The sequence below is a fragment of the Bos taurus genome, chromosome 2 (assembly GCF_002263795.3).
Source record: "Bos taurus isolate L1 Dominette 01449 registration number 42190680 breed Hereford chromosome 2, ARS-UCD2.0, whole genome shotgun sequence".
NCBI classification, from domain to species: domain Eukaryota; kingdom Metazoa; phylum Chordata; class Mammalia; order Artiodactyla; family Bovidae; genus Bos; species Bos taurus.
In genome coordinates this window covers 121,885,316-121,899,509 of record NC_037329.1, presented here as the reverse complement: position 1 = coordinate 121,899,509, position 14,194 = coordinate 121,885,316, and the positions used below count along the sequence as shown (strand labels likewise).

General features: G+C 43.6%; 1 protein-coding gene across 1 annotated transcript in view; it reads right to left on the bottom strand.

Moving 5' to 3' along the window:
• The window catches only part of SPOCD1 (SPOC domain containing 1), a 39,539-nt gene extending 25,598 nt beyond the window's left edge, over nt 1-13,941 (bottom strand). Inside the window, exons 1-3 of the mRNA XM_024978949.1 lie at nt 13,822-13,941; nt 6,197-6,330; nt 4,321-5,527 (exon numbers count right to left, since the gene is read on the bottom strand). Coding sequence (XP_024834717.1) covers nt 4,321-5,527; nt 6,197-6,330; nt 13,822-13,941 — 1,461 coding nt within the window. The remainder of the gene's footprint in view (nt 1-4,320; nt 5,528-6,196; nt 6,331-13,821) is intronic.
• Between the last annotated feature and the right edge of the window lie 253 nt (nt 13,942-14,194).

The window sequence follows — 14,194 nt, the reverse complement described above, 5'->3', positions numbered from 1 at the left end:
GTCATAACTTTCCTGCCAAGGAGCAAGCGTCTTTTAATTTCATGGCTACAGTCACCATCTGCAATGATTTTGGAGCCCCCCAAAAATACAGCAATGTTATGATCACTGATCTTTCCCACCTCCTTCCTCCCCTCGGACCCTATCCCACCTACTGCTCCTCTCCTGCAATGCTCCAGGCTGCCTCCTGCCTCTGAGCTTCTGCATGTGCTCTGTCCTCTTCCTGGGATGTTCTTCCTATGTCTCAGCCTGCTGCACACCCACTTTCTTTGCCCAAACCCAGCTCCGACAGCACCCCTTTCTGCTCCACCCTACCTCCAAGCCTTCCCTCTCACCCCTCCCCAGGGAAGACTCAATTGTCCTCTGGGGATCTGGAACATGCCAGGCATGGCATGTTCTATCTGCATTTCAATTCTGGTTACTTTGTCTCCTCTCCCCTGAACTTTGAGATCCTGGAGGAGCACCCCTGTGTGCTGAACATAAAGTCCCATAAAAACCTAAATCCTGGACAGACCTAGAGATTGTCACACAGAGTGAAGTAAGTCAGAAACAGAAAAACACGTATCATATAATATATGGAATCCAGAAAAATGATACAGATGAACTTATTTGTAAAGCAGAAATAGAAACACAAAAGTAGAGATTAAAGTTATGGATACCAAGAGGGAAAGCACTGATGGGATGAACTGGGAGACTGGGTCTGACATACATACACTACTGTGAAAAAAAGAAATAACTGAGAACCTACTGCATGGCACAGGAAGCTCTGCTCAGTGCTCGGTGGTGACCTAAGTGGGAAGGAAATCTAAGAGAGGATGTACAAATACGTATACCTGATTCACTCTGTACAGTAGAAACATAACATTGAAAAGAATTACACTCCAATAAAAATTAATTTAAAAGAATAAACAAACTGCATTCTCCCCCGGGAGGGAAAAACGTCTAAATCCTGTAGCTAGGCCTTTGGCAGCTGGGCTCAGGGCACAGAGTGGAACTGAACAGGCCGGGATTCAAACCCTGACTCCACCACTTACTTGCTGTGTGACCATGAGTGAGTCACTTAACTTTTCTGAATCCCAGTTTTCTTAATCAGCAAAATAAGCATATTAACACTGAATTTTCATGCTACTATGAGGATTAAACGTGAGGTGATGACCTATGTGAAGCTCCTAGTATATAGTAAGCACTTATAAGAGCTATTCTTCGGCTGTCCATCTGCTGGAGACATGTGCCTCCCTCACACACCTCCTGATACTCTGTAGCTGCAGACAGGGTACCTGAGTGTGAGAGCCTAAGGTGGGGCCAGAGGAGCTGTGTACCTCCTGAACTGTGACGGGTAGAGCAGGGGGCCCTGGCAGAGCTGCCTGTCCCACGCCTCCTGGTATCCCAGCCACAGAGTGGCTCCAGATCTCACTAACCACCCTGGGGGTCAAACCAACTTCTCCACCCTCCTCCAAGAATCTCAATCTCAAACCAAAAGAACACAACACAGCCAGCCTCTCACACCAGATTCCCAGTAGTTCTGGGGCCCAGCTGATCCCTGACATTTCATAGAGGAGGCAACTAAGATTCAGAGAAGAGATGTCTCTAAAGTCACTCAGTTGTAAGAAGCAGAGCCTGACCTTGAACCTGTCTATCTGCTCCTGATATGAGCCGAGCTGTCTCCAGGAGAAGGTGCCAGAGCCCTGAGAGGGGATCCAGACCAGCTGGGCACTACGCCCACACCTGCCCACACCCTACTCAGCCTTGGCCTCAACCACCTGCCCATCCCTGTCGCAGCACAGCCTCCATTCTTCTCCTGCAGCTGGCACCAGTTGCCATGGCAACCGGTTGGTTGGGATGCTGTGGGATGAGGGACCATGTCGCAGAGTCAAGGATGGGACTGAAGCAGAGAGCAGCCGTGGGTTGCTTCCTGTCAAGACGGGCAGGCACCTGCCTCCACCACCAAACTCAAACACCCCCTCAAAACACTGCAGACCCAGGAATCCCAATTGTGGGCATCTGGCCCACATAGATAATCTGAAATGGGGAGAAGCCAGATGCACAGGGGTTCACCCTGGCAGTCCTTGGAGAAGGACAATGTATAGTCAACAACAAGTAACATTTCTGAGTATTTTTCTTGTACCAGGCACTGTGCTAAATGCCGAACACAGGACATGTCATCTCACCTGCCCCTTACCACTGCCCAATGAGTAAGTAATTTATTACCTCTATTTTACAGATGAGGAAATTATGCTTGGAAAGGTGAGGCCGCTTGCCTAGGTCACATTCAGACAGCAGCAAAGCCAGGCCTGAATGCCAATCTGTCAGCTTCTGAGCTTCATGCTCTTAACTACACGACAGTGACCAGAAATGAGAAAAGCAAGTCCCAGCCCACCCTCTGGTCCCAGCAGTGCCTGTAGACAGACATGATGCAGAGTTCAGGGAAAGCACAGATTTGCCAACTTGGAAACGTCTTCAAACTCTAAAGCATCTGAAAATCAAAGTAGAAGTCCCAGAACAATGAGGCACGGCATGAGCCTACTTATATATAAAAAGGTTCGATCAATATAAGATGTTCATATACGTATGCTGCTGCTGCTGCGTCGCTTTAGTCGTGTCCAACTCTGTGCGACCTCATAGACAGCAGCCAACCAGGCTCCTCCGTCCATGGGATTTTCCAGGCAAAAGTACTGGAGTGGGGTGCCATTGCCTTCTCCATCATATATGTACAGAAGTTCATAAAAAAGAAGACTGGAAGAATGCTAACCATTAATATCAAACAAAGGGCAACTGGGTCAGGAGACATTAAAAGGGATTTCCTCATTCTATGTCAACAAATTCACTGTAGAAACAATTTTTAATACCTAAAAAATCAAGTTATAAATTTTGATCTGCATGATCCCATTTCTAGGCAAAGAAAAGATATATATGTACATGAAAAAGATGGAAGAAAGGATATATACACCAAAATGTCAACAGGAGATAGCTCTGAATGTTGTTGGCATTATGGGGATTTTTATTTCTTATTTAATTTCTATGATAAACATGTATTCATTTTTTAATTAAAAATGAACGTTTTGAGTGATATTTACACAGATAATGTAATAGCATCTCTAATGTAATTATAGTATCAAATAGTGATAAATCACCACAGGCATTTATCACCACAGCTCATTGGTTCCTATCCTAGTTCAACTAGTTTGCTTGTTTGACCTTGACATACTCACTTTACCTGTCCGAGCCTCAGTGTCTGCATCATTAAAATGGGTATATAGCAACAGCATCTTCTCTGTAAGGGTGTTAGGAGACTGAAGGTAAGTGCTTGGGAACAGTGCCCAGCATGTAGTAAGCATGCCAGGGGCCTTTACTACTGCAATGGTGGTGGGAATGCGCATAGCAGGAGTTCAGTAAGCGTTCTGGACAGGCTGCCTGGGTCTGCATACTGGCTCTGTCCTTTACCAGCTGTGAGACCCTGGGCCTGTAACCTCACCTCCTTGGGCTTCATGTGAAGACTAAATCAAAAGCACTCAGCACACAACACACATTCTATAGAGGTGATAAAAATTCAACTATGTGACTATGATATATAAAATAGATAACCAACAAGGAGCTACTATATAAAACAGGAAACTATACTCAATATTTTGTAATAACCTACAAGGGAAAAGAATCTGAAAAGAACATATATATACATATATATTCAGTTCAGTTCAGTCGTTCAGTCGTGTCCGACTCTTATATAATCGAATCACTATGCTGTACATCTGAAACTAACATGATGCTTCAATTAAAAAAAATTCAACTATGTCAGAAATATACATCAAACACAGCAATGCCATCTTCTGCCCTTGGTATATAAACATATTGACCATGATTATTTATATTAATAAAATGACAATTATTAGCATCAATAAAAGAACAATGGAAAAAGGGAAGCAGTGAATACAGGGAACATGGCTAGGGACTGACTCCCTTGCTGTGTGAGCTTGGAGAACTTTGTTAACTGCTCTTAGCCTCAGCTTCCCCTGGAAATATAGGGCTAATGCCTATCTCACAGGACTATTGTTACACTCAAGGAAAAGCACATTTAACATAAACAGATTTACCTTGTGCCTTATGCTGTGCTAAGTACATTATTTCACATCATCATCTCATTTCTCCTCAAAACAATCCCATTAAAGTGGAACTAGAATTCCCTTTTCACACATGAGGAAACAGTTTAAAAAATATTCCAGGGCCACTCAACTAGGAAGTGGGCAGAGATAGGATTTGAACACAAGACTCACTGACACCAAAAGATAATGATGCCCTTCCCATCCCAACCTCTCAGAGTCAACTTACCAGTCTGGGGCCGCTTCCTGGGCTGGATTCTTCTGTTTGGTCCTGGTTGGAGCTGTCTGGCCATCTGTTAGTGCCCTGATCCTGGGCACCAGGCACTGGGTCCATTTTCAACTGTTTAGCACACTTGGAATTTCTCTGCCTCATGGATGGGCCTGAGCTAGCCTTGCTGGCTACAGGCTCCAGGAAGCTGGAGGGGGTGTCACCAAGTCCCTGCCCTGGCCTCCCCCCAGACACTGGTCGAGCCACGACCTCCAGCTCCTCCTGGTTGTGTGAAGCACCATGGCCATCACCATCACCAGGCCTCATGATGTGCTCAGCTTCTTGCTGTGCTGTGGAAGCCTTTCCAGACCCTCCCAGGCACAGCTCAGGGCTCTGGAGAGGATCCTGGGCAGCTAGCTGAAGTGACGGTCCTCCAGTGGGCACAGGAAAGCTCACAGGGTCACAGGGGCTGCCTGGCGGGGTCCCAACCCTTACAGTGGGCAAATATTCAAACTTCTCAATCCCTGAGTCACAGTCCACCCAACCTCCACCTGGGTGTCCAGGCCCAGACCCAGTGTCCTTGCAAGAGAGAGGACTGCACGGGCCTCCCAAGGACGCCACGTCAGCACCTTGCAGGGAGTCTCCCACAGCCTTGGGCTTGTCCCCACTCTGACCAAGCCATAAGAAGCTACCTTCCTGACCCTCTGAGGGGGTCTCAGACTTCCTGCTTTTCTTTCTTGCCCCCACACACCCACTACAAAGATTCCTGGGACAACTTCCAGCTAAGACATCGTGCAGAATAATCTGGACCCTCTTGAGGCCCTGAGCCCTCCCCTGGGCAGGCTCTGTGGGCAGCTGACGGCGGAGCCTGGAGCTGGGCACTGAATTCCGGTTCTGTCCCACAGTTTGCAGCCCCAGGACCACTGGATGGGCCGTGGCCTCTGGGCTAGCCCCAGGAGCACCCACTGCCTGGGAGCTGGCACCTTGACAAGACTCTTCCCTGAGGACCCTCTTCCCACTGCCAGCACAAACGGGGTCCCCCGAGCTCTCTCCTGACAGGTCTGGTGCCAGGCCTGACATGGAGCTGGTTTCTTCCATGTCCTCCTGGAAAAGCCCAAGGCTGTTGAGGGGACTGAGAACGGGGTCCTCTGTGCTGGGACCCGCTGGAGCTGCCTCCTGAGTGAGACACGTCTCTTCGCCTCCAGGGGCCCAATACAGAAGGCAGGCCCTGTGAGGAGATAAGAGGGGGGTCTGACGTGCTGGCCCACTCAGGACACCAGGCCAATGGGAACCTCAGAGGCAGCCTCCCTTATAGGTGGCACCTCCAGGGCACCCAGGAACCACTGACATAAGCACCCCAGCGGGACACACTGCCCCAGGTGAGGGAGGGGAGGCCTGTTTTCAAACAGGGTTGAGCTACAGCCACCTTTTATAAAGTCTTCCCCTCTTCTGAGAGTTCACACATTTGCTTGTATGAGCTTTAAAGGCAACAGTTACCATTTATGAATTATGTACTTCTGTGCATTATTTCATTTCATGCTGGCAGCCACAGGCGAGGAAACTGATATCCAGTGGCTCGCCCAAGGCCACGCGCAGATAAAAAGTGGAAGACCCGGGATTCGGTCCCCGAAAAAAAGCCCAGCTCTAAATCACTCATGTTAATTGTCCATCACGCTCACATCGGGCCGCGCCTGACAGACATTCCCAATTACGTTCCCAGCCTGACCAGGCAGTCTCCCACCGCTCAGGGAACCCAGAACCCACCGACCCACTCGCTCTCACCTGGGGTCTGGGGTCTCTGGGCTCCCCTTCTCGGGGTTCGACACCCAGGTGTAAATGGGCTGAGATCACATGATGCCAAGAGCCCCCGAGGGCTGGGGGCGGAGTCTGTTGATACGCAAAGGGCGGGACCTCGGGCGTGCTGGCGTCGCTGCTCCGGCAGAGGGCGCCCTCTTCCACCCGAGGGCTTCCGGGAGGAAGTGCCTGACGAGAAAGGGCCTTGAATGCCTGCGTGAGAGTTTCATGTTGATCCTATGGCAATGGGGCGTTTCTGAAAGTACCTGAACCTCTAGAGGAATATCAGAATCAAATCTAGATTTTTTCCTCAATTACTTATTTTAATTATTGTTGTCTCAAATATAATTCACGTAGATGAACATGCAACACCCAACCCCAACAGAAAGTTTAGAAATTAAAACCTAAAAATGTCTTCTTACTTGCCCAGCTCTTGGGAACAACTTTCTTTCTTTTTTTATTCATGTGACTATGAATAATATACTCATACTTCTATTCCTTGGTTTATTAATGTCTTTGTTGTTCAGTCGCTCAGTTGTGTTCCTCTCTTTGCCACCCCATGGACTGCAGCTCGCCAGGCTAACAGTATCTATTGACTAACTGCTGTGTGATTTCATTAACAATCCTTCCTCTTTGCTCCTCCCAGTTTTTGTCTTTTATATTTATATGTTTTTTTGTTTTTCGACTAGTTGCTATTACAGTCGTCCCTTTGCCTGGGGAATTTGGTTCTCCAAATCTCAGGCACACCAGAATTCTGGAATCCTCAAGTCCCTTATACCAAATGGCATAGCCATTGTATGTAACCTATGTACATCCTCCCAAATACTTTGTCATCTCTAGACTGCTTATGATTCCTTGTACAGTGTAAATGCTGTATGAATATCTTGCATGTGCTTAAGAAATCCAAATTTTGCTTTTGGAGTCTTTCTTGAAATTTTTAAAAAAATATTATCCATCTGGGACTTCCCTGGTGGTCCAGTGGCTAAGACTCCACACTCCCAATGCAGGGGGCCTGGGTTTGATCCCTAGTCAGGGAACTAGATCCCACATGCGATAATTAAGAGTTCCCAGGCTGCAACTAAAGATGGTGGATGCCACAACTAAGACTCAGTGCAGCCAAATACATTTATGTATCTTTTTTAAAAGAAATGTTGCTGACTTTTTAAAATAATTAATTTATTCCTGGCTGCTCTGGGTCTTGATTGCACAGGTTCTCTCTAGTTGTCGTGTGTTAGTTGCTCACTCATGTCCAACTCTGCAAAACCATTGACTGTAACCTGCCAGTCAATCAATCATAATCCTCTGTTCATGGGATTCTCCAGGCAAGAACACTGAAGTGGGTTACCATTCCCTCCTCCAGGGGATCTTCCCCACCTAGGGATAGAACCCATGTCTCCTGCATTGGCAGGTGGATTCTTTACCACTGAGCCACCAGGGAAGCCCCATTTATAACATTATGACTATGTAAATACTTTCACTGCAGAACTAGAGATTTGACTGAGAGGTAGATGAAATTCCCCAGCATGAAACTTGTGCCATGTGAGACCATAAGAAGCTTCCACTCAATGGGATTACTACATTGTTAGAATTAATACATTTAAATATTGGGTTGACCAAAAAGTTCATATGATGTTATGAAAAAACCCAAACAAACTTTTTAGCCAATCCAATAAAGATGTTGGATGTTAAAAACATTATGTTGAATTTAGAAAGCAAGAAAATGTTAATGAAGGAAATTGAGTGCTGGGTATATGGAAACTCTCTGTACCAATCTTCATTTTTTCCCCCTCCAAATCTAAAACTCTTCTAGAAAATAAAATCTACTTTAAGAAAAAAAAAAAGGAAGCTGTAGTGTGATCCATATTGAAAACTCTCATTATATGGCTGTCAAGGTCACAAATGAGGTTAAGAGGTGAGATTGGATGTTACCAATGACCACAATTACTGCTCTAAAGAAAAATTTTTGAAGATGACTTCCCACCGTGGAATGTCCTGGTCCTGATGGCAGAGACATGGACCAGGGCCATTAAGACCAAGTAGACTATTTTTCTGGCCCATTTAGATAATGAAAGTCTCCCACAATTGGACAAGGAAAGGAGAAGCAGAGGTATCACATGGCATAGAGGATAAAAGGGCAATGGTGACTGATACAAATAGTGCTATTTCAAGCCAAGGTTTCCATACTCTGTTACGGAAAAACCCGAACAAACTTTTTAGCCTATCCAATATCTCAAAGACATGATGTTGAATTTAAAAAGCAAAAATATGTTAATGAGGGAAACCGAGTGCTGGGTATATGGTCTAAATCCTTAACCTATATTAATCCTATGTTTACCTCTTTTAATTTACCTTTAGTAAATTGGTTTAAAAACCCAGCAGGTCTCACTGTCTCCTGATATTCTAAATGTTTTGTCATACAAAATGATCAAGGTACAGTTTTGCCAGGTTTTGGCCCAATGCCCAATGGACTGTTTGCTGATTCCTCCACTGATTCATGACATCTCTGATGTATACCTTGTTCCCAATAATGCCTGGGTTTATTTCTGGATTCTTTCTTCTGTTCTAGTGATCAGGTTGTCTATTCCTAACTAATATGCCATTATTTTAATACTATGGTCTTCTGATAACATCTTAATACCTTGGGGGCAAGTCCTATCCCCAGCTTGGTTCCTATTTTTCATAATTGTCTTAGCTGTCTACATACCTTTATTCTTCCATATGAATGGTAGAACCATTTTTTCAAGTTCCCTGAAGAATTCTGTTTGGATTTATACTAAAATTTCATTGAATGCACAGATTGGGGGTATAACTGAATATGTATAATACTGAGTCTTCTAACCTATAAATTTGATTTATTTCTCTCCATACTTTCAATTCAATTTTGTGATTTTTCTCCACCAAAATATTTTGCATTTTTATGAAGTTATTTTGTGCTCTGTAATCTTTGTTGCTCTTTTTTCTTCTTACTTTTCCACTTGTTTATTACCAATGAAAAGGAAGACAGTTATATTTTGTGGACTGTGTATCCAGAAATTTTGCTGAACTCTCTCATTAATTGTAATATTTTTTCTATTGGTTTCTTATAATTATATGTAACTGTGTGATCATTAAGTCTGAAAATAATGACAATTTCATCTTGTATTGCATTAGAGTTATAGTTCCCTTTTTTATTTGATATCTTTTATTTAGACTGCATTTTCATTATATGTCATATTTCTTTTTCTAATCTTCCTGCATTGTGTAGCACTTATAGTGCCATATTGAATAGATGCATGGGAATTTTTTTTCTTTACTTAAATGGTAAATTTCTAAAGTTTCACAATTTTTGCTGTAGACTTTTGGTAGGTAATATATATTACATTAAGGAAATTCCCTTCTGTTATTATTACTAAATACTGTTTTCACTAATGAGGCAAATTTTATTGTATGTTTGCTCCACATCTTTTGATACCTTTCTACCTAAAACAATGCAATAAAATGCATTGATAACATTTTCTAATGTTGAACCATCTTTGCATTACTAATACAGTCCTTAGCTAAGTATGATTTAAAAAAAAACAAAACACCACCACATTTGATTTAATACAGTTCAGTAGGGTTTTTGCATCTATGTTTATAAGAAAGATAGGTTAAAGATTTATTTTCTTATTCTGCCTTCTCTAGTTTTAGGGTCAAGTTTGTACTAGTCTTATAATATGAATCAGGTAGATTTCCTTTTTTTTATAGTATCTGTAACATTGTATGAAGATTTTCTACTCCTTATAACATTTGGTGAAATTCACTGGAAAATTATATGGTGCCACTGGCCAATGAGACATTTTACTACTAGCTTGATTTATTAAATGACTATTGATCTATTCAGTTCTTTTTCTTTTTGAACCAATTTTAGTAGTTTATGTTTTATGTCTATCTTATCTAGATTTTCAAATTTATTTATTTTTACATGTGCTCCCCATCCAGAACCCCCCTCCCACCTCCCTCCCCATCCCATCCCTCTGGGTCATCCCAGTGCACCATCCCTGAGCACCCTGTCTCATGCATCAAACCTGGACCAGCAATTTGCTTCACATATGATAATATACACATTTCAACACTACCCTCTGAAATCATCCCACCCTCGCCTTCTCCCACAGAGTCCAAAAGACTGTTCTTTACATTTGTGTCTCTTTTGCTGTCTCACATATAGGGTCATCATTCCCATATTTCTAAATTCCATATATATGCATTAATATACTGTATTGGTGTTTTTCTTTCTGGCTTACTTCACTCTGTATAATAGGCTCCAGTTTCATCCACCTCATTAGAACTGATTCAAATGCATTCTTTTTAATGGCTGAGTAATACTCCATTGTGTTTATGTACCACAGCTTTCTTATCCATTCGTCTGCCAATGGACATCTAGGTTGCTTCCATGTCCTGGCTGTTGTAAACAGTGCTGTGATGAATATTGGGGTACATGTGTCTCTTTCAATTCTGGTTTCCTCGGTGTGTATGCCCAGTAGTGGGATTGCTGAGTCGTATGGCAGTTCTATTTCCAGTTTTTTAAGGAATCTCCACACTGTTCTGCATAGTGGCTGTACTAGTTTGCATTCCCACCAACAGTGTAAGAGGGTTCCTTTTTCTTTGCACCCTCTCCAGCATTTATTGTTTGTAGACTTTTTGATAGCAGCCTAGGTCTTCAAAGTTGTTCATAGTACGGCACAAAGTTGTTCATAGTATTCCCATGAGTCAAAAAAAATCTCTGTTGTATCAGAGTTATCATCCACTTTTCATTCCTAATACTGTTTATTTGTGCTTTTTCTCTTTCTCTCTCTCCCGATCAGTCTTTCTATGTTTTGTTTTGTTTAATAATTAGATTTTTGTTTATTTTCTCTGGGCTTTTGTTTTTGCCATTGTATTTTCTATTTCATTACCTTCTGCTCTTTCTCTCATTATGTAATTTCTTCTGCTTCCTTTGGCTTACTATTGTTCTTTTAATTCCTTCTCTTTTTATGACTTAAAAAAAAATATTTGTGTATTTGGCTGCACCAGGTCGTAGTTTCGGCACGTAGGATCTTTTGTTTGCAGTGTGTGAGATCTTGTTCCCTGACCAAGGATTAAACCCAGGCCCTCTACGCTGGGAGCATGGAGTCTTAGTCACTGGACCAACAGGGACGTCTCCTTTTAATTCCTTCTTAACCTGAAACTTCAGTCATTTTTTTTTCTTGTTTTTTAAAAACAAATTATTTATTTTTAATTGGAAGATAATTGCTTTAAAACGTTATGTGAGTTTCTGTCATTACATCAACATGAATCAGCCATAGGTATACACATGTCCCCTCCCTCCTGAACCTCTCCCTAAACCCCATTCCATCCCGACCCTCTAGGTTGCCACACAGCACCAGGTTGAGCTCCCTGCGTCACAGGACAAATTCCCACCGGCTATCTATTTTACATAAGGTAATATGTTTCAATGCTACTCTCTCAATCCATTCCACTCTCTCCTTCCCTCACTGAGTCCACAAGTTTGTTCTCTATGTCTGTGTCTCTATTGCTGCTCTGCAAATAGTTTCATCAGCACCATTTTTCTAGATTTCATATATATTCGTTAGTATATGATGTTTGTTTTTCTCTTTCTGTATAACTTCACTCTGTATATCAGACTCTAGGTTCATCCCACCTTAGTAGAACTGACTCAAATTCGTACCTTTTATGGCAGGGTGATATTCCATTGTATATGTGTACCACAACTTCTTTATCCATTCATCTGTCGATGGACGTCTAAGTTGCTTCTATGTCCTGGCTCTTATCCATGTTAGGGATCTAGGTTGCCCGTTCCTGTATCAAAACCTAATGCCCAATGATCAGAAGTAAAGTTGAGGTGGTCATGCTGACTGTGTATTTTAATTGTATGTCTGCATCTGGCAGCAGGCTTTAAGTCAGAATCTTCAGAAGAGGTAAATGTTGATGTTTATCACTAAAGCCCATCTTTGCTCCCAAGTGTTTGTGCCAACTTACACTCCCACCAGTCATTAGGAGAAACCCCCTAATGACTCTGCATCCTAATAGGTGCTATTTTTTCACTTCTTAATGACCACTTTCTTTTTAATTTAATTTTATTTTATTGAAGTGTAGTTGATTTGCATTGTTGTGTTTATTTCTGCTGTACAGCAAAGTGACTCAGTTATACATATATATAATACATTGTTTTTTAATATTCTTTTCCATTATAGCTTATCAAAGGACATTGAGTATAGTTCCCTGTGCTATACAGTAGCACCTTGCTTTTTATTCATTCTGTATGTAATAGTTTGCTTCTGCTAAGCCAAGCTCCCAGTGCATCCACCCTCCACTCTCCTCTCGGCAACCACAAGTCTGCTCTCTATGTCTATGAGGCTATTTCTGTCTCATAGATAGGTTCATTTCCATTTTTGACCACTTTCTAATTCTTAGTACCCTGCCTCTCACTCACTTTCTCTCTCTCCTTCTTCTTCTTTCTTTCCTGCAATACATACGTGTTTGGGGCATATATTTCTTTTCCATTTTAAAAGAAAAACAAATCTTTTGTTTTTTCAAGGAGTAGTTTGTTGAGAGTGTCATTTGCTACAGAAGGGCCTGGAAATATATATATATATTTTTTCTTTTTTTGACCAACCTACATGTAGGATCTTAGTCCCAACTAGTAATTGAACCCATGCCCCCTCCATTGGGATCACAGAGTCTTAACCACTGGACCACCAGGGAAGTCCAAACCTGGAAATATAAAGACTAAATAAGAAAGGGCCCATCATATTACACATGTGGAATCTGAAGTATGATACAAATGAACTTATTTATGAAACAGACTCACACACAGAGAAAACAAACATGGTTATCAAAGGGAAAGAGGGTGGCGGGGGGTAAATCAGGAGTTTGGGATTAGCAGATACAAACTACTATACATAAAATAAAGAGACAACAAGGCAGTACTGTATAGCACAGAGGAATACATTCAATTTCCTGTAAAAAGCCATAATGAAAAAGAACAAGAAAGAGCCTAACATGGAGCCCAGGGGCATTGGTGGCTCTAGCATGGGAATGACTCTGTCATAGAAGGGAATGAAGCAGGAGGTTTGCTAGCAAAAGGAAGGGGAGGACTGCAAGGTCAAGGGGAGAGGACTTCCAGGAAAATGAGCATTGAGTTTATGGCCAAAGGAGAAGGAGCCAGGGAAGAGGGGATGATGGAGACACAGGAGCAAGGAGCTAGCTCAGTGTTGAGAGCATATGGGCATTACAGCTCTCTCCTTTTGTGCAAAGAGCACTCACTTTAGAGCTGGACAGACATAGGTTCAAATCCCAGGGCTGCCATTTGAAAGGGTGGCAACACGCTTAGCAGAGTGGTGTGAGAATCACGGAGCACCTAAACCAGTAGCCACTCAGTGCTCGGTGCTTCTTTCCCTCCCTTCCTTCTCCCCAAATGTCTGAGGCCCAGACTAGATTTGGAAGCTGGGGGGTGACCCTCGGCTGAGTGGGCTGCAGGGCCAGAAATTTCCTGCATCCGAGGAAGGAAGAGGGATGGGGAGAGCTAGGGCCTAGAGCCTAGCGGGGGAGAAGCAAAGGGGTTCCTGAGAACCAGGGAGAGGCAGCGTGCTGATAGGGGAGACCTTGGTGCTGTATGTATGGCAGGGAAACTGCCACTGATTGAGGGCTTGGGGGCTGGGCCTTCCTGGCTGGGCACCAGCCAAGTGAGTGGATGTGGAACCCCAGCACAAAGGGCTTTGTCTTCCTGGCCCAAGAGGTGCCATCTCCGCTCCCAGCCTGCAGCCAGCCGGCGTGGCCCAAGCTGGCTTCCTGCCCCACCTGCCCCTCCTCCTGCATCTCCAACTCCATGTCCTGAGGTCCATCCACCAAGTCCTCCCAGCCAGAAACCTAGAAGTCAACCCTACCTCTCATCAGCCATAAGGTCTGCCAGCCCCACCTCTCCCTCTGCTTCTCCTAGCAGTTCCAGGGCTGGGGACCTTCCCCAGGCACCAGGCAGCTCTCCCCTGGCAGGATTCCCTTCAGTCAATTACTTGACAGGCTGGGCTTTGACTGTCCCATACACCTCTGGCCACCACACCAGAGGCCACTACAGATTCAACTA